At 40.6% G+C, this 25,699-nt stretch overlaps 1 protein-coding gene across 9 annotated transcripts in view; it reads left to right on the top strand.

Annotated features, from left to right (window-relative positions):
- The first annotated feature begins 1,166 nt into the window (after positions 1-1,166).
- LOC124138395 (potassium channel subfamily T member 2-like) overlaps positions 1,167-25,699 on the top strand; it is a 175,255-nt gene continuing 150,722 nt past the window's right edge. For all 9 annotated transcript variants that reach the window (XM_048388883.1, XM_048388878.1, XM_048388876.1 and 6 more), the window contains exon 1: positions 1,167-1,491. In XM_048388883.1, coding sequence (XP_048244840.1) covers positions 1,328-1,491 — 164 coding nt within the window. In that variant the 5' untranslated portion in view covers positions 1,167-1,327. The remainder of the gene's footprint in view (positions 1,492-25,699) is intronic.

The raw sequence follows: 25,699 nt of genomic DNA, 5'->3' as shown, positions 1-25,699 counted from the left end.
TGCAATTAGATTCACATGGACATTGAAATATATTTCCCTCTGGAGTCCAAAACATTTTAATTCGGTAATGAATTTCCTTTCCCTTCACCGAGATAATGAATGAAAACTCATTACCCACTCTGATTTCCTGGCTTCTATGTCCAATCCGCTCGCATTGTGTACTGCCCCGAGCACCATAGAGACATACAGTACCATTGAATAGCGATATATCTGGCATGATCGAGAGAGGCGTGATCGAGAGAGGCATGCACGATCGGGTTCTGGCTCTGCCCACAGATGACTGCACTACTGATGATGGCATGGCTCACCAACATCTGCGAAGGTTATTGAGTTGAGAGCATGGTGATGACAGTCACCACAGGTGAGAGGAATGAAGGCCCCTAGTTCGTCATACCCAAGACTCCTGCAGTCTGAAGCTGAGTGTGTTCTAAAAGGATTAATCAGTGGTTGTTTCATGCGAGATGTGAATCTTGTCATTAGTCATTGACGGATGAACTGACTGGCCACTTTCTGTGCTAGTTAAACAGGAGTTGCAATGTTTGTCAATAGCTTTTACAGCTTCAAGGACATTGCCTAGTAGGAAAATCATTATTGAATGTATTATTTACTTACCACACACCAATATGGATCGGTTTAAAGACGACAGAGAGTGTTAGAGACTGATTACAACAGTGTATTCGAGATGGTTTCCGTAAACAAGAGACCTGATCTTCTCTTATACACTGTCACGAAGCAGATGTGACTGTCACACCAGTGTTGTATTGACCACAATCAGCTGTGATTAGCATAGACTGGTGTAATGATACTCCCAGGTGCATTAGGCCCAATGTTCCGATCACAGAACACCCAGAACACGTTTGCTACCAATCACCATCCAACCTCTGACCTTTATTCACGATTGCCCAACACTGCCCATGTTGATGAGAGAGTGTCCATTGATCCGGGCTCCTTCGGACAAAGGAACCTGGTAGTGTGAATCATTCATGATATTGTAGTGTTTTGCTTGAGTGCCACGGGAATCTGTCCATGCTGCTGAGCTTCAGCAGTCAGGGGTAGCATGGCTTGTAACAGGTCTCGACCGGTGTCTTCTCAAATGTGATCAACACTACGTAGTGCAATGCAGAAAGATTCATCAATACTGGGGCGGTGACAGGTGTGAAGAGAGCTGCCAGCTCTCTCGTGTCACAGAGCTACAGTATATAGGCATACGTACCAGGAAAGATGCGTGAAGTTTCTGTAGACCACATGAACTCGTATTTCTTTGGGGACAGCTGACATCACCTGTTTCGCCTATCGGTGGACAAGCTCTGGCTTCCCACCTCAACCCATGTCGTATGTGTGGTTCTACCGGGGCAGAGGAAAATTCTCAGCCGAATTACAATCCATGAAAGAGCGAAACTACCCCAACCTCCACCCCAACCTGCGCCGGCACCGCAAGAGTGGTGTTGTGGGGTTGTCGGACAGCTTTGATACTATTCCACCTCCTCCTCCGTAAGTTGTCACCTGCTTTCTTTTGAATTATTTGCATTTGTTTACAGCAACTTTATTGAATCCTTTGATCGATATCAAATTATGTGGGTAAATATTATTGTTGACAACAGCTGTGTAGTGTGGAGGTGTTTCTACTTTGTCTCCCTCCATATTTTGTTAAGATATGGACTAAATCATGACATTGTTTTGCTGTGGAATTTGAATTGATTACCTGTTAGTAACTTTGTTGAATTCTTTCATCGATATCAAATTGTGGTGGGTCAATATTATTGTTGACAACAGATGTTGGAGATGTTTCTACTTTCTCTTCTTCCATATTTTGTTACATATGAACTCAGTCATACTCAGTGTTGCCATGGTATTTCCTGCTTACTGCAGACAAAAAATAAAAGCAGTGGCTTTATATAATGTAAGCAGCAGCTGGGTGCTGGTGACAGATGAATTAGATACAATTCAGAAAGTCGCCTGATGTCTGAATCCTTATTCGAGAAAGCAAACACCGAGGGCTCATGAAATAGTTCAATGGTTGGAATGCAGGGCTGCAGGGGACACATGCACCCTTGTTGTCAAAGACCTATGTCATCCTATATCATTATAGGACAGCTGACAGCTGTTGTTGATTGCTTTTGACAATTAGGGTTGTATTGGAAATACCCAGATGAATCCCGTGAAATAGGTCAAAACACTAGTTTGTAGTATGCAGCAGTATCCTAAGGATCAGAAAAGGGTTTTTTTAATTGCGAAATTTTTCTCACACATTTTGGCCAGCTTAACATATGTGTGACTTTTTCTCTCTCTCTCTTTTTGTGACTCTTCGTCCTATTTTTTTACCCAGAGTTTTGTTGTCTGTATGGAGATTACTGCCCAGGGTCTGCTCTCTCTACAGATAACATACTATTATATTTTTTTTTGAAGTATTAGGGCCTACTGATAGACAGTTATACATCACCAAAATTTTTTTTTTTTTTTTATAACATCAAAAGGCTATAGGGACATGATTTTTTGGTTTTGATTTATTTTAGTGATACTATCAAATTTTCCCAGAACTTTCCATTATCTATAACACATTGTATGGTTTCAAAAAGGGCCACCTGACCAGCCCCTAATGCATTATGGTTGGAAATTACATTTGAACCCAGTTTGGAATGCAGAGGATGTTTGTATCAGGGCTAGGACGGGTAACTTGGGTACACAGATCTGGTGGGTACTGAGAAGGACCCGGGTACCCACAGGACTACCCAGACCCGTTGTTAGTCACATGATATATTGTTTAATGACAAAAATGATCTAGAACTCTATGGTTACACTACAAGTCACTAATATTCACATTTCTTTCTGACGATGCACCCATTCCTTCTGTCCTTTGGTTTGAATAAAGATAAAACTTCAGTCAACTTCAATGTATGCATGACCAGATTGTTTTATACATGTATCTAAATACATTTTACCAGGGCTACAGTCAGGCTATTCCCAATCGGACATTTTGTTCCCAACTCACTTTGTGGCTAAGTCTGACAGAACATCCCCTTTGTTCAAACTCCTTGCTCTGCCTCTTGGGCAGGTTTTGTTCAGGTTACCTGTAGATTTGTCTAGTGTAAGCTTCTTCATTCTTCATAACAATAATACAAGACGACTATGCTTGTCGTAAGAGGCAACTAGTGGGATCGAGTGGTCAGGCTCGCTGACTTTGTTGATGCATGTCATCGTATCCCGACCCGTGAAGATCCGGGGTAGAATAGGCCCACAGCAACCCATGCTTGCCGTAAAAGCGACTATGCTTGTCATAAGAGGCAACTAATTGGATCAGGTGGTCAGGCTTGCTGATTTGGTTGATGCATGTCGTCATATCCCAATTGCGTAGATTGATGCTCATGATGTCAATCACTGGATTGTCTGGTCCAGACTTTCCACAAACCAACACACCCCCACAATGTCATTGAGCCTTTCATATTTAATTCAATTTTGATTTTAACCAAAACTAATTGTCCAGCAAAACATCCATAGAATGTTGAAGAATACCATAGAATTAGAAAAGTGTGATAGTAAAACTAGAGTGTTGTGGATCAGTTTTATTTTGAGTGAAATGCTTTTAGAATGTGATATTGCTGATGCTTCGCAAAATGTAAAATGAATTGTTAGCGTAATAAATATACCACCATGATTCACAGGACGACCAAGAGCAGTTTGTAACATTACAGTAAATACTGATAGCTCTCTTTCCACCTGTCTGTCCGTGTGGGTATGTCCATCCTTCACTGTCTCTTCTCTACTGAGTAATAATTTATTCATAGTGTATAATGACACCTCCCTCAGTTAGTATTCAATAAATAGCTGATATTTTATTAACCATTCACAGAGGGTGTCATGAACTGATTTTGATGATCCTGTTCACAATGTCCTTGCATCCCGTGTGTGGAACATAATGGCTCAATAATATGAATGTCAATATGTCAGTGGGCATCAATTACTGAATCGTACCCTCTATAATTTCCAGTCCCTTAGTATAATGTTTCAGTCCTTTCCTCTCTCCATCCCTAACCCGATTTCTTTATTTCTCTCTCCATCCCTAACCTGATTTCTTTATTTCTCTCTCCATACCTAACCCGATTTCTTTATTTCTCTCTCCATCCCTAACCCGATTTCTTTATTTCTCTCCATCCCTAACCCGATTTCTTTATTTCTCTCTCCATCCCTAACCCGATTTCTTTGTTTCCCTCTCCATCCCTAACCCGATTTCTTTATTTCTATCTCCATCCCTAACCCGATTTCTTTATTTCTCTCTCCATCCCTAACCCGATTTCTTTATTTCTCTCTCCATCCCTAACCTGATTTCTTTATTTCTCTCTCCATCCCTAACGCGATTTCTTTATTTCTCTCTCCATCCCTAACCCGATTTCTTTATTTCTCTCTCCATCCCTAACCCGATTTCTTTATTTCTCTCTCCATCCCTAACCCGATTTCTTTATTTCCCTCTCCATCCCTAACCCGATTTCTTCGTTTCCCTCTCCATCCCTAACCTGATTTCTTTATTTCTCTCTCCATCCCTAACCCGATTTCTTTATTTCCCTCTCCATCCCTAACCCGATTTCTTTGTTTCCCTCTCCATCCCTAACCCGATTTCTTTATTTCTCTCTCCATCCCTAACCCGATTTCTTTATTTCCCTCTCCAGCCCTAACCCGATTTCTTTGTTTCCCTCTCCATCCCTAACCCGATTTCTTTATTTCTATCTCCATCCCTAACCCGATTTCTTTATTTCCCTCTCCATCCCTAACCCGATTTCTTTGTTTCCCTCTCCATCCCTAACCCGATTTCTTTATTTCTCTCTCCATCCCTAACCCGATTTCTTTATTTCTCTCTCCATCCCTAACCCGATTTCTTTATTTCCCTCTCCATCCCTAACCCGATTTCTTTATTTCCCTCTCCATCCCTAACCTGATTTCTTTATTTCTCTCTCCATCCCTAACCTGATTTCTTTATTTCTTTCTCCATCCCTAACCCGATTTCTTTATTTTTCTCTCCATCCCTAACCCGATTTCTTGATTTCTCTCTGTCTCTGTCACTTTCTGCTCTATATCTGTTTAATATGTCTTGGTCTCCTCTCTCTCCCTCCCTCTCTCTCTCTCTCTCTCTCTCTCTCCCCCTTGTCCTTCCTACCTCTGCCCTCTCTCTGACCCTCCAATTCTCTCCCTCCATCCCTCTGTCTCTCTCACTGAGACACTCTCCACCCCCCAAATTCCAGTATCTGTTTTATTTTGCCATTATTTCAACTCTTACTACAATCAGTTGCATGTTTTTTCATCAACAAATAGCCAGCAAAGTTAATAATTGTGAAAGCATTTGTCACTGCAGTTTGTAATTCGATGAACCTCAATCGACCATGAGGTATTTGGGCCCTGGGGGATGTGAGATGAAGAGTTGTGAATGTTTCATGGACAGAGTCAGGAGTCCTGGAGTCAGGGAATCCCATTTGAATCAATTATAGCAATATTCAGGCAACACCATGTTGAGTATTTGGACTTCTTAAGGGATACAGAGGATAATTATTTGTTAACTGGATTAAAGAGTTAATACAAGATTAACGTGTATGATTTGGGTGGAGTGGGGTTGGAAGGTTAATAACATGCTTTGTACCTAGACTGACAGATGGTCCCCGATGTAAAGTTATGTACGAGTGAAATACATGTTATTCTATAAAGGATCCAGTCTTAAGGAACCAGCAAGTCACAGAATTTAAGGCTAGATCGTGATGAGATTAGGATGAGTATTGGTTGCTGGAGCTGAGAATAGGATGAGTATAGTCTGCTGGAGCTGAGTAGGGAATGAGTATAGTCTGCTGGAGCTGAGTAGGGAATGAGTATAGGCTGCTAGAGCTGAGTTATGGGAATGAGTATAGGCTGCTGGAACTGAGTAGGGAATGAGTATAGGCTACTGGAGCTGAGTAGGGAATGAGTATAGTCTGCTGGAGCTGAGAAGGGGATGAGTATAGTCTGCTGGAGCTGAGTAGGGAATGAGTATAGGCTGCTGGAGCTGAGTAGGGAATGGGTATAGGCTGCTGGAGCTGAGAAGGGGATGAGTATAGGCTGCTAGAGCTGAGTAGGGAATGAGTATAGGCTGCTGGAGCTGAGTAGGGAATGAGTATAGGCTGCTGGAGCTGAGTAGGGAATAAGTATAGGCTGCTGGAGCTGACTAGGGAATGGGTATAGGCTGCTGGAGCTGAGTGTGGAATGAGTATAGGCTGCTAGAGCTGAGTAGGGAATGTGTATAGTCTGCTGGAGCTGAGAAGGGGATGAGTATAGGCTGCTGGAGCTGAGTAGGGAATGAGTATATTCTGCTGGAGCTGAGTAGGGAATGAGTATAGGCTGCTAGAGCTGAGTAGGGAATGTGTATAGTCTGCTGGAGCTGAGTAGGGAATGAGTATAGTCTGCTGGAGCTGAGTAGGGAATGAGTATAGGCTGCTAGAGCTGAGTAGGGGATGGGTATAGGCTCACTCCCTCCCATGTGATATTTTACTTTTTGTTTTAATGGCGCAAAGTTTTGTTTTTGTTCACCTTGATGTCATTGATAAGGGGTTTTGTTGTGGGGTCTTTGTCCATCGTCTGTCCATTTATACATCTAAGATATATTAGAAAAAACCTAATTATCTGATTATAAGTCTTTTAAACAAAAATATTAGAACATCCTCATTCCCTAAGTGTATGTCAAAGAAGGGGCGGTCGGGGAGCCTAGTGGTTAAAGTGTTGCCTCGTCACACGGAAGACACAGGTTCGATTCCTGACATGGGTACAATGTGTGAACCCATTTCTGGGGTGATATTGCTGGAATATTGCTAAATGCAGTCTTAAACAATACTCACTCACTCACTATGTCAATGAATAAAGGTGAGCTTCTGAACCTCTGTACTCAGGCTATTCACTGAGTATTGTGTCAACTGTAGAGAGTTAGGGTCATTGTTAGGCCACTTTATGCAATGTTTTACCCATATCAACATTGTCCTATTTTCCGAATTGAAGCTTTGGGTAATAAAAGTTGATGTTTTATTATTATGAAAAAAGCTCCAAAGAAGTGGTTTGTAAATCAAATATTGTTTTTTAATTGGACACATAACAATGCGTACAAACACAAATGTTATTCCTTGAGACAATTTGACTTCTCTTCTCTTCTTTGGGGGGCATGGGTGGCCCAGTCGTCCAAGGCGCTGCGATTCGCTGTGCAGAGTTGCGTTCCTTGGGCACGCCAGAAACCTATGATCGTGGGTTCGAATCCTGGTTCACCCCGATTATGTTTCTAGTTTTGTTAGCACCATACCCGGGGTCGTTAGCTTCACCGAAGTGGTAAACGTCTGAGACCTGCATCACTTTGGGCTTTCCTCCCACATTAAGCTGACATGCCGTGATATAACTGGAATACTGTTAAAAGCGGCGTTAAACCCAACTCACTGACTCTTCTTTGGTCCAATGTTTAATAACACCGTTTTGCAGGGGTGCCAAATAAACTCTACAGAGTGATACATGGCCATTTATAATTAAGGCTAATTAATGTACAGATTGTCAATATGCCTAGGATTGGAGGGTCAAAAAAAGAGGAAATGTCAGGGCTGATTTTAGGTTTGTTTTGTGAAGAAGACTTTTAAGATAAAAAAGAAAATTGTCCTAAAATTTCAAGGTCCTTGAACCTATCTGTAAAACAAAAGATAGATTGGTCTGGTTATAAAGGAAGACCTATTCATGTGAGAAGGTGAAGAAAAATACATTTAAACTTGAGTGAATTCTGGAGTCACGTGAAATTAATCTTGGGCTTGGTGTCCATATTTCATTGTTTGTGGCTCTGTTACAACACTGCCTTGTGAAAACCAGTTGGGACTCCAGGTTAGAATTGGTCCCCAGGAACCTGTGCTGCCTGCAAGCGCTGACTTCATGAATCAGGGGGTGGTCAGACTCTGTGACTTGGTGGAGTTGTACCCCAACAGCATGGATTGTTGCTCACAATATCAATCACTAGATTTTCTGGTCCAGACTTGAATTTTTCTGGCATATTTACTGGAATGTTGCTCACTCACTCACTCACTCGCCAACTCACTCACTCACTCACAACCTTGTGAAAAACTGCCATGATGGTGTGTACAATTATGTTGCTGTTGCTATTGTTGGTGCTGTTGCTGTTGCTGTTGCTGTTGTTGATGCTGTTGCTGTTGCTGCTGAGCAAAAGCAAGTTGCATAGCGTGGTGATGTGAGACAGCACTGTGAGTGTTTGTAGCATGATTAAGCAATTCAGAGACAGGTCATATGATGCAGTGGAGGCAGGAAAAAAAGGAAGGTTTTGCTTTCGATGATTCAGAGAAAATTGTTTTAATGGCCTGGTTGGGATTGACCAATCAGGGCCAAATGCCAAATGTCAAACACATTTTATTTTCAATTGAAGGTCCATATTTCGATAGAATGGAGAATACGTTACAGCTATGAAATGGTATAAAAGATATCTGTTATTTGGTAACTGTTGTTTAATTTAGATTGCTAATAATAGTTTGTATTTTTTATCTGAATAGACTTTTAAGATAGATCTTACGTACATGTTTCAAATGCTTTGCAACCAAACAGCATCAAACTCCTTCACATTCAATTGGACAGTGGGATTATGTGCATCCGTATTTATTAATTGTGGACATACTATTTGGCATCCAGTCAAACCTGGTCCAGCACTCACAGAAGCGAGGCCTTGATTTGATGCCACTTGAGTTTCTTCATTCCAGCTTGATATAGAACCAGGCAGGACCAGAGTCTCATGAAAAGGATTAGGTAAAACTTGGACAAGGCTACAATTAAATCATCGATATGTTTCTAGGCAACTGAATGAATTAGACAGTATATCACATCTTATTGTTGATTGGGGATTAACTTATCAAGGTATAGGGGATTACATTCCTGGCTCTGAAAATTGATGTTGAATAAAAGCGACAAAACCCTTTCTACGTTTATAGGAATTCGCTGCTAAAGGCAGTGTTGGCTACGATTCCAACTATATGAGCATGTACTTATGATTCACTATCAAATGGCAATGATATCAAGAGTTACATTAAACCCCATTTTACCCCACCTCTAATGATATTATGATATGATCAAGTCTGGACCAGACAATCCAGTGATCAACATCTTCAGCATCAATCCACACAATTGGGATGACATCCTTACCTTGTCAGCTTGCTGACGGGGTTAACCTCTTTGGTCATGTGGACAAGGCGTCCGGCCTCTGATCAGAAGGTCCGTGGTTCGTATCCCATCACGGGTCTCGGAAATTTAATGGCCGCTACACATGCATCAACCAAGACAGCGAGCCTGACCACCTGATGCCGTTACTTGCCTCTTACGACAAGCATAGTTGGCTTTTATGGCAAGCATGGGTTGCTGATAACCTATTCTACCCCGCATCTGCACGGGTCTCAAATGACAAGCATTAGGGATAGGGGACCTACTCCAACCAGAAATTCCTTTCATCAAAGTCTGGCAAAACAGGAAATTTTTCTTCAGTCCTCACAGTGTCAGAACAACAAAGCAAATATGAAGGAAGGAATCTGTGTTTCCAGTTCTCTTATTTCACAGAGTTCTTATTTCACAGAGTTCTTATTTCACCGAACTCCTATTTCACCAAACTCCTATTTCACAGACCTCCTATTTCACAGAACTCTTATTTCAGAGAACTCCTATTTAACAGAGCTCCTATTTCATAGATCTCTTATTTCACAGAACTTCTATTTCACTGAACTCCTATTTTACAGACCTCCTATTTCACAGAACTCTTATTTCACAGAACTCCTATTTCACAGAGCTCCTATTTCATAGATCTCTTATTTCACAGAACTTCTATTTCACTGAACTCCTATTTCACAGAACTCCTTTTTCACAGCTAGAGCTCTTACTTCACAGAGCGCTTACTTCACAGAACTCCTATTTCACAGAACTCCTTTTTCACAGAGCTCCTTTTTCACAGAACTCTTATTTCACAGAACTCCCATTTCACAGAACTTCTATTTCACTGAACTCCTATTTCACCGATCTCCTATTTCACAGATGTCTTATTTCACAGCGCTCTTATTTCACAGAGCTCTTTTTTCACCGACCTCTTACCATAGTTCAGAGTGATTCTGAGGTTCTCGTGTTCAGGTTGTATTTATGGATGTCTATATTTGTGTTCATTGTGCAACACAAACTGTCATGTATCGGGGGACTTTAGCAACATAGTTTTAGTCAATCTTTGTATCACATCCGTTTTTTACACATAATACTGTATCTTAGTATTTTGGCCGCACCAGTATGATGAGGTGCAGCCAAAATACTAAGATACAGTATTATGTATAAAAAATGGTTGTTAATTACCACTGTACAAAAGAAGTGTATGACATGTTAGAAATGGAGGGGACACGTTTTTATTGAGTTGCTAAAAAATGAACACGACAAATAGAAAGTAAGTAGTTGTCATATGGATGAATGGTATTTCCATATCATGTTCAAATATCGAAGACTGTGAAAATCCTGGTTAGAATTGTTCTTCAGCAACCCATGCTTGTCTTAAGAGGTGACCATGCTTGTCTTAAGAGGTGACTATGCTTGTTGGAAGAGGCGACTATGCTTGTTGGAAGAGGCGACTATGCATGCCGTAAGAGGCGACAATGCATGTCGTAAGAGGTGACTATGCATGTCGTAAGAGTCGAAAATGCTTGTTGAAAGAGGTGACGATGTTTTTCATAAGAGGTGACGATGCTTGTCGTAAGAGGCGACAATGCATGTCGTAAGAGGTGACTATGCATGTCGTAAGAGGCGACAATACATGTCGTAAGAGGTGACGATGCTTGTCGTAAGAGACGACAATACATGTTGTAAGAGGTGACTATGCTTGTCATAAGAGGCGACAATGCTTGTTGAAAGAGGGGACGATGTTTGTCATAAGAGGTGACAAAAACAATCAGGTGGTCAGGCTTGCTAACTTACTGAACTCAGCCATATTCAAGCTGTATGATGGTGGTCCGTAAAAAAATTGAATCTGGACCAGACCATCCAGTGATTGACTTTGTGTGCAGTGATCTACTCAATTAGGATACGATGACATGCATCAACCAAGTCAGCACAAGCCTGACCTCCCGATCCCACCTCTTATGACAAGCATGGGTTACTGAAGACTGATTCAAACCAGAATCTTTGAGGGGGTCCATGTGAATAAGAAAACTTGCATCATTGAAATTCAAGTTAAAAAACTAGGCAAAGATGGTTTTACAAGGGATTAAACATTTCTCTGTGCTCAAAACCTTGCAGTTCTGTCCAAAATATTTGTATTTACACATTGTGGGTATTTCCCTGAATATATCATCACACTGCAGTATATCATCCCACCTGCCACAGTACCAGTTAATATTGATGTATATCGTGTTAGCCGATATCCATTTAGCACCATCGTTGTAACAATGCCAGATGGTGTAGTGATTATCTCTTGCTAATTTCCATATGTGGCAAGGTATCTTTACAAGTCTCCAATATCTGACCAAAAGCTGCCAGATGATGTCAGACATATATTGGATGAGGGAGATAGGGAAATAAGCAAGTGATAACAGATTTATCCTTCACTATAGGAAGCCATGGAGCGTTACACAAGGTCTTGAAGAACCATGTGACTGAAATGCATAACAATGGAGTCTCGCTGCTGCTCATGACACTTGATAACACGAAATACCCTGACAGCAGGTATAACAGACTGACAGACTCCTGCCGTGTTAGGGTTGCAAGAAAAGTATAAATATATGATTAAAACAGTTGTTCATATTATTATATTTTTCATTTTCATACCTCGCTTATCAAGATGCTAGTACAGTAAACTACGTTTTTAACGAACACGCTTATAACAAACTGACGGAAAAATAAACTATTTCTTGATCTTGTCCATTTGCAGTATATATGTTGTACATATGTGTTTAAAGAACTACGGTTATAACGGATTCAAATTAGTGGTCCCTTTGAGTTTGCTATAACCGTAGTTTACTGTGTCTGCAAAAATGCGGTTCATTTGTTCCCTTATCTGTGGATCCCTATGCATTCCAGTTGTCAATTGAAGTGGGAACACCTCTGCCCTCTAAGAGGTGAAAGTTCAAAAGTATGTCCTTCTCCAACAATGCTGAATGTATTTTTTTTAGAAGGATTCACCTCTGCTTGATATGACAAAAAAAACAACCTATTTTGGCTGGGGTACCAGGGTATTATTGATTGTTTGTTTGTTGTATAACACCGCAGTCCGCAATATTTACAGCTATGTGACAGCTGTCTGTAAATAATCGAGTCTGAGCCAGACAATCATGAGCATCGATCTACGTAATTGGGATACGATGACATGCATCAACCAAGTCAGCGATCCTGACCACCCGTTACTGTTAGTCACCTCTTAAGACAAGCAAAGTCGCCTGTTACGGCAAGCATGGGTTGCTGAAGACCTATTCTACCCCGGATCTTCACAGATCGTGTGTTATTGAGTATCCATGTTCCAGTGTTATGGGGTATACATATACATGTTCCCATATCAGATGCTGATACTCACATTGACCTATAGAAATGTTAAATGTTCACTTTCCAGATTGTGTTTCATCAGGTTATGTTCCAATAGAGCGTCTGTATTGACCTGGATCTTCCTGTTCTGCTATTAGTGAGTTCTGTTGTTTACACAACACTCAGCTATACGCCAGCTGGGTGACAGTGGCTGGGAAATAATCAAGTCTTGTCCAGATAACCCAGTCCGTGATATTATGAGCAATGACCGTGCCATCAAGGTAAAACACACAATCAACCAAGTCACCAAGCCTGAACACCCGATCCATGCTCTTGCCTCATACGATCAGAATAGGTTGTACCAATGCTGGGGCCTATGCCTGGAGTCCAGCCAGGGAATTTTGACTCAGTATCTTGAATGTAAGGTGACAGGTAAAAGTAAGGAAATTCAAGTTTTAATGTTGACCCAGGAATTCTGTCTGGGGCAGGATATAGATCCACAGTCCCTTAGCCTTACACTTTGTGGCAATTTTGCCCCCTTAATAAAAAATCCGAAAAAATATAAAATGAGAATGACAGGTGTTTTTTTTTAAACCACTGATGTAACGATCAGTATGACAATAAAAAAATAATCAAAGGGATATTTATAGGGCTAAAGCAGAATCATTTTACATTATTACATTAGGCGCAGAATAATTATCAGAAATAAGTAAATTTTAGATTTATAATTTTTTGAGGACCCAAATCAGGCCAATTTTTATCATATACCGATCCAAAACAAACTTTTAAGATGATTAAATAACCCTGTACAAAGCATTTAATTTTTTTTATTTTTAATTTATCAACTACCTACCAAAACCTTAAAAAGTCTTATGCTTTTCACAACTTATGAGCTTGCCAAAAGAATGTGAAAAGACTCTTTGGCTGCTTGTGTACTATCATACTCTGATTGTGTGTACTGGTATTCATCATTTCAAGAGTGAGTGAGTGAGTGAGTATGGTTTTAGGCCGCTTTTAGCAATATTCAAGCAGTATCATGGCGGGGACACCAGAAATGTGTTGCACACATTGTACCCACGTCGGGAATCGAACCCAGGTCTTTCGGCGTGACAAGCGAACGCTTTAACCACTAGGCTACCCGACTGCCCCTATTATTTCAAGACCTGACTAAAATGAGGAGTGAGTGGTTCCAATAATATACACTTTTGATCAAGTGAGATAGTTATAAACAAATGCAGGATGACCTCTTTAATATTGCGGGAAATGGTAGTACACTGTACAAGCCTTGTCTGAAGTTTGGACATTTTATGAGATTTTTATTTCCATGAAATTCCAAGTGGACCTCTGTTGACTTAAGTAAATGAGTGAGTATGGTTTTACGCCGCTTTTAGCAATATTCCAGCAATATCACGGCAGGGGACACCAGAAATGGGCTTTATGTTTCTACCTTTGTCATCAGTCACATCACCATACCCATGTTCATTGTTTCATCAGAGTGGCACATGTCTGTCTCACTTTGTGCTTTCCTCCCACATCAAGCATATTTACAGACATTTGCCATGTTAACGGATCAAATCTCAGACTGGAAATGTATGGATAATGACACAACCAAATTGGTTCAATTTTGTTGTGACGACATTTCACTGACTTTTAAGAAACATCAAATATTTACAAATTAAAGTAACTAATTTGTTTAAAACAAAATTTGTTTGGGTGACATTCTCCTTCACAAACCAACACATGTGTTCATTAAATTTGGAAATGAAACGAAAGTTGATGAAGAAAGTCGAAAGGGTGATGAAGGTACATTAGTTATCAATTATGTAGGTCTTCATTTCCGAGGCTTTCATCTCTAACCAGCTCTCATCTTTGTGTGATGACTCCATCCTTGTTATCTACATATCTTCCCAGCCTCCGTACAGACTGTTAATGTTGACATTAGAAGCTCATCTACATGCTCGTGTATACTCTGTTTCCCCGTGGATTAAACACAGACAATACATCTGCATGTAAGGGGTTTGTAGATGCAGATGATGACTTTCGATTTTCCTGAAAAATATTTTAATAATGTAATTATAACTCACATGGCAACTGTATTAAAAACTGTCTGTTACATTACATATTTTCCCGCCCCCAAAAATTTAGTTACCAAATTTAAGGAAACTTTGATGGAAAATTTAAAAACTCGTTATCTGCATTATCTGCATCATCATGTCTGGTGATGCTTCTCAAATTTTAATTAAAAATTTAATTTTTATGATCTGCTCTGATCATTTCCCAGAATTTGCTGATGGTATAGATCTACTATGCAATTTTTTTCTGCAGAAGACAAACACGTTTTTATTGCAAATGTTGGGATTGTGTTTGCGTTGTTGACGTTCTTCATTCCGATTCACTTTATAGACGGGGTATATAAATTAGTATCAATTTTGAAGGCTTGTACAGGGGGGTCCCCTTATACGTGGGGTCGCTTTATAGGTGGCGATATACGGTACAATCTGCCTTCAGCAGCCCTGATTTCTGTATGTGGTAATTTGTTGATCCTGACAGTTTCCTTGGTAATTGTACCATCGGGATTATGGTTGAACTGTATTTTAGTTTTTTATTATGTCAAATGTTGTACATTGTCAATAAATGAAAAGAACTTGAGTTGTAACTATTACCCGACCCTTAGTAACCTGGGTACCAACCCGCCTATTACCCAACCCTACCTGGGTATCACCCCCTATTACCCGACCCTTAGTAACCTAGGTACCAACCCGCCTATTACCGAACCTACCTGGGTACTACTCCGTATTACCCGACCCTTAGTAACCTGGGTACCAACCTGCCTATTACCGAACCTACCTGGGTACCAACCCGCTTATTACCCGCCCCTACCTGGGTACCAACCCGCCTATTACCCGCCCCTACCTGGGTACCACCCCCTATTATCCGACCCTACCTGGGTACCAACCCGCCTATTACCCGACCCTACCTGGGTACCTTCCCGCCTATTACCCGACCCTACCTGGGTACCACCCCCTATTACCCGACCCTACCTGGGTACCAACCCGCCTATTACCAGCCCCTACCTGGGTACCACCCTCTATTACCCGCCCCTACCTGGGTACCACCCCCTATTATCCGACCCTACCTGGGTACCAACCCGCCTATTACCCGACCCTACCTGGGTACCAACCCGCCTATTACCCGACCCTACCTGGGTACCACCCCCTATTACCAACCCCTACCTGGGTACCACCCCCTATTACCCGACCCTACCTGGGTACCACCCCGCCTATTACCCGACCCTACCTGGGTACCACCCCTTATTACCCGCCCCTACCTGGGTACCACCCCCTATTACCCACCCCTACCTGGGTACCACCCCCTATTACCCGCCCCTACCTGGGTACCACCCCCTATTACCCACCCCTACCTGGGTACCACCCCCTATTACCCGACCCTAACTGGGTATCACCCCTATTACCCGCCCCTACCTGGGTACCACCCCCTATTACCCACCCCTACCTGGGTACCACCCCCTATTACCCGACCCTAACTGGGTACCACCCCTATTACCCGACCCTAATTACCCGACCCTACCTTGGTACCCGCTGTAGGCTCAAGATTTGGGTACAACATGTCAGACATGTCTGGCAAAAAGTATTCAAATACACATATAAAACGATCTTGTCATGCATACACTGAAGATGACTGAAGCTTTATCTTTATTGAAACATATATAAAAGTCAGAAGGAATGCGTTCCTAGTCAGAAAGAAATGTGAACATTAGTGACTTGCAGTGTAGTTACCGTGTAGTTATCGTGAATTTTGTCATAAACATATCACGTGACTTAACACGGGTCCGGGTAGTGCTGTGGGTCCCCGGGTCCTACACTGAGTACCAACTGGACCCGTGCAACCTGTCCCAGCCCTACTCCTAGCACACTCTTTAGAATAATAAAACGTAGATAGATTGACCGAGATAAATTTCACTATTGTTCTGTGAACAGTGCTAGAAATATGCAGCTGCCTGTATACTCGTGGCCGCTAGACTTCGTGTCAGGCCTGTTGTTTAAAATTTGTATGAGTAATTTTGCATCTCGATTTATTTTCGCACAATTAGCTACATTTTTTTTAAACAAGGGCCTTAAATTTCAGTATTGGCCGACAGTGTGTGGATCCTGATGGCAGCATGTCAATTTTTTGTATTTGGAACTCTGTCTGTAAAGCAATTGTAACGCTGCAGACAAGAGGGCATTCAGTCATTTTCTCTTTGATTGCGTAACAGCAGACGCCATCATTGCCTGAATTTGTATACAGTCATGTAAAATTCATGGAGGGATTACAGAAATGTCCACTGGCCTGTATCAAAGTATTCCACTGTTGCTATGACAGGTGCTGTTAAGGTTTTTATTGTATTATTTACTGTTGGAAGTAAAAAATATGTTGATTGTTGTGCAAATTTTGAACTGCCAACTCTAGTAGTTTATAATGGATGTGGTGTTCACATGTTGAATTTGAATTATCACTCAGTTGGGGAGTCGGGATAGTTGGTCGTACTTCAATAATGGAAGAATATGTTTTTGTATATGTCATATGGATCCAGATGTGTCATTGAGGGATACCCTTCCACGGCCACTAACTTGCAACCATGGATGCATCAAGGTTACAGCAAAGACGTAGATGTGTCTTTGGTTACAGTGACCTCACATTGTGGTGCTTCTCACAGACCTGATATAAAATGGGTGCAAATTGAATTATTGTTGAAAGATTATCGCACAAATTTGAATTATTTGGCGATCAAAGATTTTTACACTGATTGACTGACTTGAGATCCAAGAAATTAATGTAAACAATATTGAATAGAATAGGAACACACTCGGGATAATTGAAATACCAACTTAAAAACAACAACTATCTTTTCCACGTCACGGTATAGTGAGCAGCAGTAGTCAAAAGTACATAAGTCATTCAAAAACGAACAAGAAATTACGCAATGGACATCCATTTTTTTACAGAGTAGTACTCTACTCAGTGCAAATTAGTGGTTCTCTTTGTTGATTGATCGTATTGAGTGAGTGAGTGAGTTGGGTTTAAAGCCGCTTTTAACAGTATTCCAGTTATATTGCGGCGTGTCAGCTTAATGTGGGAGGAAAGCCCGAAGTGATGCAGGTCTCAGACGTTTTCCACTTCGGTGAAACCCATGAGCACGGGTATGGTGCTGACAAACCTAGAAACATAATCGGGGCGAACCGGGATTCGAACCCACAATCATAGGTTTCTGGCGTGCCCAAGGGACGCAACTCTGCACAGCGAATCGTGGCGCCTTAGACGACTGGGCCACCCGTGCCCCCGATCGTGTGTAAATGAGGTTCAGTTACATCCATATCAGGTAAATTTCATCTAAGTACATTTCTCTCTCTGCACTGCTGTTGAGGGACGATTGGGTCGCATTTTTGGTTATGGGTCAGCAGTCGCATTAATTTAGATGCATAAATTTCAAGATTTACAGTATGTCATTATAGAACTTCAGTTTACAACAGTTTAAGTTTTGCCCTGAATACAAAAGAAATCCCATCGTTCTAAACCTGTTGTTTGTGTGACCGTCCATGATGGTGGTCATAATGGTGAGGTGAGGTGAGGTGAGGTGAGGTTAGGTGAGGTGAAATTGGGTTTAACGTCACATCCAAGATTATTGCACTTATATAGCGACGTGCATGCGTGTGTGTGTGTGGCTGCTTGTACTAGTCCGGACTGATGCCGATTACATAGTGCTAGCCCACAGAGATACCATGCTGCAGTTTAACATAATTACCCAACTCAGACACAGTATGCTGACTCCGGAGGGACCAGTCCTTGCTTTATTCACTTAGTGCCGAGCGCGAGACAGGGTAACAACAAGTACCATCTTTTGACATCTTTTGGTATGACACGGCCAGGGATTGAACCCCAGACCTTCCACTCTCGGGGCGGATGCTCTACCACTAGACCACGGAGGCTGTCCTGGTCATAATGAGTGGGCATGTGCATTAGCAGCTGCTACTGTTGTTCAGTTAAAATGTAGGCTTGTTCTTGACATTAAAAAATCAATTACGAATAATTCCTCAACGGTTTCTTTTGGCAGCGCCAAATGTTAAAAGTAGGTACCTAAGTGGTAGAAGCCCTATATCATTATTATACCATCTTGATGATGAAACACATGGTGCAGGTCGCCTTATCCAGTGGTTGAGAGTGCAACTGTGTTAGATCTAGTAATGGCAGCTTTTGTTGTCAGAACAGCTCCCAAAGTGGTGTTCCTGGTCATGTTCAGATATGTGGTCGTCTTAATCCTCTGCCCTGATGGGCTGATTCTTGAGTACATTGACAGTACTGTTCTTGCTACCATATTCTTGTGTAGCAGGGCGTGGAGTCATCCCACAGATGACATCCTTACCTTGTCAGCTTGCTGACGGGGTTAACCTCTTTGGTCATGTGGACAAGGCGTCCGACCTCTGATCAGAAGGTCCGTGGTTCGAATCCCATCATGGGACTCGGAAATTTTATGGCCACTACACTTGCATTCAGTCAGTCTGTCTTTTGCAACCATTTACTGTAGGACATTGATCACGAAACTTGCTACAATATTCTTGCATTCAGTGAGTCTGTCTTTTGCAACCATTTACTGTAGGGCATTGAATACTTTACTAGCTACCATATTCTTGCATTCAGTGAGTCCAACTCTTGCAACCATTTACTGTAGGACATTGATCACGGTACTTGCTACATTATTCTTGTATTGAAGCAGTCAGTCTTTGCAACCATTTCAACTATTGCAACCATTTCTGTTGTAATAGATCATCATAATTTTGGTGGTTATGGTGTAGGCTTTATAATCTCATCAACAACCGAGGTTCATTTCCCCGGATCTTCAAGGGTATCATAATAGTATGGGGGTATGACACTGAATAATCAAGGATGCCATTACTCTCAATATTCATCAGTATAAGCAGAACTGCTTGACCCTGTTGGGGTTCTGGGCAAGAATATAGGTCCCCAGCAACCTGACCTAAGAGGGAATGGGTGACTTGGTTGATGCATTTCATCGTATCCCAGTGTGAAACAAATGCTCATGACTCATCATTGGATTGTCTGGTCCAGACATGATTTAATAATTTCATGATACTTTCATATAGCTTGGATATTGCTGAGTGCGGCCAATAAATAACGAATACTTGAAGTCATTGTTTCAGCAGCCTCCACCCCAGCCTCTAACCCCCATTCTCTGAAACCACACAGGGATGTTTTTTCTTCTTGTTGCTATTAACAAAAGTCAACATCTCCGTCAAGATGATACCTTGGGAAAAATAAGTGGCAAGAGTTGAGAGCTCATGAAGTATTGTCTGAAAGGTTCAATCTTGATAAACTGACATGTACCAGTGGTCTCTCCTGCTTGTGATGTGTGAGGGCCTTGATTTTCGAAACATGACTTCTCTTGGGAAGCTTCTAGTATTGCAGTTGTGATTGAGTGTCAGTTTCTTCAGCAATGACACAGTTATAGGCAGATTCTGCCGTGTTATAGATGTACAACAGGGGTGCAATTAAGACTTCAATATGTTTTTGTGTTTATGTAGGCATAAACTTAAAAAAAAATGGTCTGCAGTGTTCTTGTATAAGAGAGGAGTAATTAAGAATTGACTCCATATTTTCTGTTTGTTTGTTGTTTAACATCGCACTCAGCATTATTCCAGCTATTTGGGGGCGGTCGGGTAGCCTAGTGGTTAAAGCGTTCGCTCGTCACGCAGAAGACCCGGGTTCGATTCCCGACATGGGTACAATGTGTGAAGCCCATTTCTGGTGTCCCCCGCCGTGATACTGCTTGAATATTGCTAAAAGCGGCGTAAAACCATACTCACTCACTCCAGCTATTTGACGACGGTCTGTAAATAATGGAGTCTGGACCAGACAATCTAGTGATTAGTTTTTATGTTTATACCTCCATGAACTAATGTGCACATTTTGCTACACGAATTTACAGAGTGTGTACACTAGGTTTCACGTTTATTCCTCTATAAATGCAGAAAATATGACACCTGTGAAGATCCGGGGTAGAACAGGTCTTCAGCAACTCATGCTTGTGGTGAAATTGACTATGCTTGTTGAAGAGGTAACTAACGGGGTCAGGTGGTCAGGCTCGCTGACTTGGTTGATGCATGTCATCGTATTCCAATTGCGTGGATCGATGCTCATGATGTTGGTCAGTGGATTGTCTGGTCCATACTCGAATATTTTCAGACTGCCGTCATGTAGCTGGAATATTGCTGAGTGCGGTGTTAAACAACAAGCAAACAAACAAACAAACATTGTACTTCAGAGGTGTGGTTCGTAGAATTGCTCATGCTGTCCTCCATTGCCCACACTGTACAATACTGCTTCAACCAACACTCATACGACTCACGTTAAACAGATATAGTCCCTAAAAAAACATTCGACTAAATATGTTAACTTCAAGGAGTTAACTGCAAGTACACGAATGACTGTTTTTCATATTGATTACAGCCTGTGTTATTCCATTAAAAGCATTTGAATTCTATAAACATCCCGCTGTACTTTTCAAATGTCTTGACCTATAGATTTTTCTCGGGCCAGAGTAGCTAATATCCTGCAAGACTGAAATGTGTTCTTGAACAATTAGAGATGTAAATCTACTGATCATGAAGCTTCTTGATGACGCATGTTTCTGGGTCCCTTTCCTCAAAGCGATCTTAGCGCTGCGATGATCGTACGCCTATGTTAAAGTATGGGATTTACGATCACCTCAGCATTAAGATAGCTTTGAGGGACGAGGCCCTGGTGTGTTTTTGTATCCCGAGATACCTCAAGATGTTGGCCAATTCATGTCACACGCCCACAACTCATCCCAAAGTGAACACAGCCAGACGATGTTGTATTGATCCTAATAGAGACGTGAGATGAGGTTGGTCTTCCAAATTAAGCCATAATCGTTAATTATGACATTTTCACCTGTGCCAGGGTGAGCCCCATTCCTCAAAGCAATCTTAGCACTAAGATGGTCGTAACTCCCATACTTTAACACTGGCTTACGATAGTCGTAGCGCTAAGATCGCTTTGTGGAAGGGTGTCCAGGTCATGAAGTTATGCAGACCCTTTTATTATTTCGACGAACACTTATAATAATATCTCTGGCTGAAATTATTCTGTTGGAAAATGATTAATATAGAAGTAACCTTCTCTGTCTCTATTAGGAATTAATTTAAATGTAAAAAAATCTGTTTTTCCATCCTGCCATTATCCTTAAAAAAGCAAAAACGTCCATTTGGTTAAGAAATGTTAAATATCTCTCACTCTACAGCTACAAGAATGTTGTGTATCATTTTCTGATCTGATTTTCATATTCTTACATTATACTATTAGAGTCTTGATCGGCATTAGGAAGTCAGATGTAATAATGACAAAGAGTATTGTTAGGGAGTAATTAAATTTCCGTTGTGTTCATTGCAATTCCTGCATTCTGATTGGCTGAATTGGACACGTGCTATTGCATTAATTTCCCAATGAATGTTGAAACATAAGCCACGCCCACCGAAGCGGACTACTTTTATTACAACGGAGTGTCGGGGAATCCCATATTACAGGCGAGGGAATTCCCTTTCTGCTCACCTGTATCATCATGCACAGGACGTTTTAGTGAAATTTACGTACCCGGTATATTTATCATGCAAACGAACCTTCAGGGGCAAAGGCTGAGAAGGAATAAAACAGCAAACATGTGACTCATTCGCCTGTTGTTTTTCTCTCTCGCATTGGTCCCACACATTTTATGTCTTCGGGTTTAATTTTTAACCCACTTTGTAGGCGTGTTAAGTTCTGTGCATAAATTAAACAATCACCTGATTCATGTCACACCAAAGTATGTATTCCTACGCCTGTAATGTTTTTTCAATCTCGTCATTTGGCTATGTTTCTCGTCATTTAGCTCTCATGTGACGTCATTCCAACCTTACATCACAATAAGATTTGAATGACGTCAACTGGATGCTGGATGGAGCAATACAGTGATGTGGAAGAAGTGATAATGGCACTGGTGCACATACCATTTATATGTTTGGGGATGGTAAATATCCTGTATTTATATGAACTCGGTTATTTGTTACGCTATAGATACTAAATGTACATACATGTGAAGCCAATTAGAATTAGTTACATGTAAGTTAAGCCAGCTGTGACATTTAGAAAGGAATCCAATAGTTGTTATAGGAGAGTGGGTACAAGGTAATGTGTTTATACAATAGATGGCATAAAAAGGCTGATACAGTCAAGTCTTGTTAATCAAACACTTTTATTTCCGACAATTGGCTTTGAGATCCAATAAAATCTATGCTATTTAGACATGTTATCCAATAATCCCCGGCACTCCGATTCCTACATGCCTATTTTGCAACAAATTACTGAAATCTGTCTTGTTAATCCGACACTGATCTGCATAACCCATGGTCATCTGCCTGCAGGTTACACACAACCAAGTGTTTTCCCATAGACTTCTATAGTAACGTTATGATTTTTTTTAAAATAACTAAGCATTCAACAGCTATTACCTGTACGTGTGTGCACAGTTTGGCCTTAGAGCAGCAATAAAAAAAATAAAAATGACTAGCTTAGCCAGCTCCTTTTCCGAGTACCGGAAGCTAAACACACCACCCCCAGTTTCGCACCAAATGTCACCTACTTGAAAATAGCTGTGGTCACATTCAGCATAAGTCATCATGTTGAAAAAGACAGTACTAAATATAGAAAAACATGGTCAGTTTTAATAACTGGATGGATGTACATTTGAAAGACATAAAAATCTTACAGAATATCCTCCAATCACAGCCTGCAGATATCTCTCGATCTGCACTGAAGGCTCCCTACGAAAACCGCACTCTCCAAACTGGTACTGATTTGGTGTAGTAGAACCTGTAAGTTCACAGCCTGTGTTTTGATGCGAGACTAGTCGGCCAGTATAGCTGCATATTACAACGGTCGCAAAGATAAGCTTACTTCAAACAAACAATTAATGCTTACCGGTAAAATAAACAAAACAGGATTTTAAAAAATCACATGCTTTTCATTTTTTTATTACAATGTGTTTATATAGGTGTGTAGTTGTTCCATTTTCGATCACAAACGTTAATACAACTTAATTTTGTTTATCCGACATACTCTTTAATCCGACATAATGATATGCAACCAACCATGTATGTAGATTAATATTGAATATCTGATACAAAGAATAATTAATGAGTAGTGGAGAAAGATATTATGTAGAAATATATTAATATGTATTGAGTGATGATATACATATTTATTCACATTATCAACATTTATCTCTTCTTGTTTGTCATGTTTATCACATAATGTAATCCAACAAAGTTCACATTTTCACTCCTCAGGCTATTCAAATTTACCGTACTCATTTTAATGAATTATGTTTTACTTATTTTTGTTCAGTGCAGATTGATATTTGGCAATAAAACATTGATGTTTTGTGGTCTTTAAGGATGTCTTTAAGGATGTCTTTTGTTTTGAAGATGTTCTTTGGCACTATAAATCATTGACTTTGTTTACTTTTCTTTTTATCATTCTGCACTTGTATGACACGTTTCTTGATCATTTAAGTAACATTCAGTTAATGGGCCACTTGGAGCATTTAAGTGAATCAATCAATGTCGGCATGTTTTAGAAGGATATTGCTAATGGGTTATGTAATCTTCTAGAGTGTTTTCAAACACGCTATTGATGGAGTTATTTCCTGGGTTTTCAAGATTGTTAGGTTTTTAGATGGTTATTGATTTTCCGCCAATTACAATCATTAGAAGTACAAGCAATGGGGGAGTTCTCACAGACTGGTTACACCAAACAACCACTGCCTCTATATTGGTACTTGTTTCGATCTTAATTTCATTTTCAAAGAAAGAAACTTGCATTGAAAGCACTTGTAAGATTTCCTGGTAATTTGTCAGAGGAAGTGAAGACTATCAAGGGCGCACAGTTAGAAGGTTTCAATAGAAGGTTGTTGAATGTTATCGACTCAGTCCAGCTGTTATATTGTAACTGTGTGTTCTGCTCTACTCTGCTCAACCAACAGTTGGCTTTCTTGTCTTAAAGGCACCACAATTTGCCATGCAGAGTTGCATCCCTTAGTCATGCCAGGAGCCTATGATGATGGGTTTGGTTACTGGTTCATCTTATTGTTTCTAGGTTTGTCAGCACCATTACTATGCTATTATGTTTCACCATTGTCGTAAACATCTAACACCTGTGAAGCAGCCATAAACTTTTCAAGTCTTGTATTGGGATTCAAATTACCATGCACCTTCTGAGGTTTACCCTGTCAGCAAGATGACAAGCCCATGCCCTGCTACACCTGCATCACTTGAGAGATTCTGACCCTGATCAGGCTAATTCTGCAACTGACCGTTGAAGATTTGGGGTGATTTTCAGTATATTAGACTATTTTTATGATAATGATAGCAATTATTCCAGTAGTTTCTCCAGATTCCCGATGGTTATTTCTGACTTGATCGCTGAATGACAAGGGCGACGCCATGTTTGTATGAACACTGAAAGTAGTCCCTTCTTGACCTTTGATATTTGCATCTCTATCCACATATGACCCCAATGGATATCGTTTTTTATCCGTTTGCTTTGTCCTGCCGAGAAACCTACCCATTATATGGTAAATATATATATACTATCATCAAGTATTAATGGTCAGTTAATCTGAGAGCAATTCATGTCAGGTGATTATTTTATGAATGTCTTTATATACCAGGCAAACTGATAAGCTCCTTACTGTTATATATATATATATACTATCATCAAGTAATAATGGTCAGTTAATCTGAGAGCAATTCATGTCAGGTGATTATTTTATGAATGTCTTTATATACCAGGCTAACTGATAAGCTTGTTACAACTGTTGAATATATATATACTATCATCAAGTATTAATGGTCAGTTAATCTGAGAGCAATTCATGTCAGGTGATTATTTTATGAATGTCTATATATACCAGGCAAACTGATAAGCTCCTTACTGTTATATATATATATATATACTATCATCAAGTATTAATGGTCAGTTAATCTGAGAGCAATTCATGTCAGGTGATTATTTTATGAATGTCTATATATACCAGGCTAACTGATAAGCTCCTTACTGT

Source organism: Haliotis rufescens, unplaced genomic scaffold, assembly GCF_023055435.1.
Source record: "Haliotis rufescens isolate VD_foot unplaced genomic scaffold, xgHalRufe1.0.p SCAF_8, whole genome shotgun sequence".
Lineage (NCBI taxonomy): Eukaryota > Metazoa > Mollusca > Gastropoda > Lepetellida > Haliotidae > Haliotis > Haliotis rufescens.
Note: the sequence above shows the minus strand (reverse complement) of the source record. Positions and strands in the feature narration are given on the sequence as shown.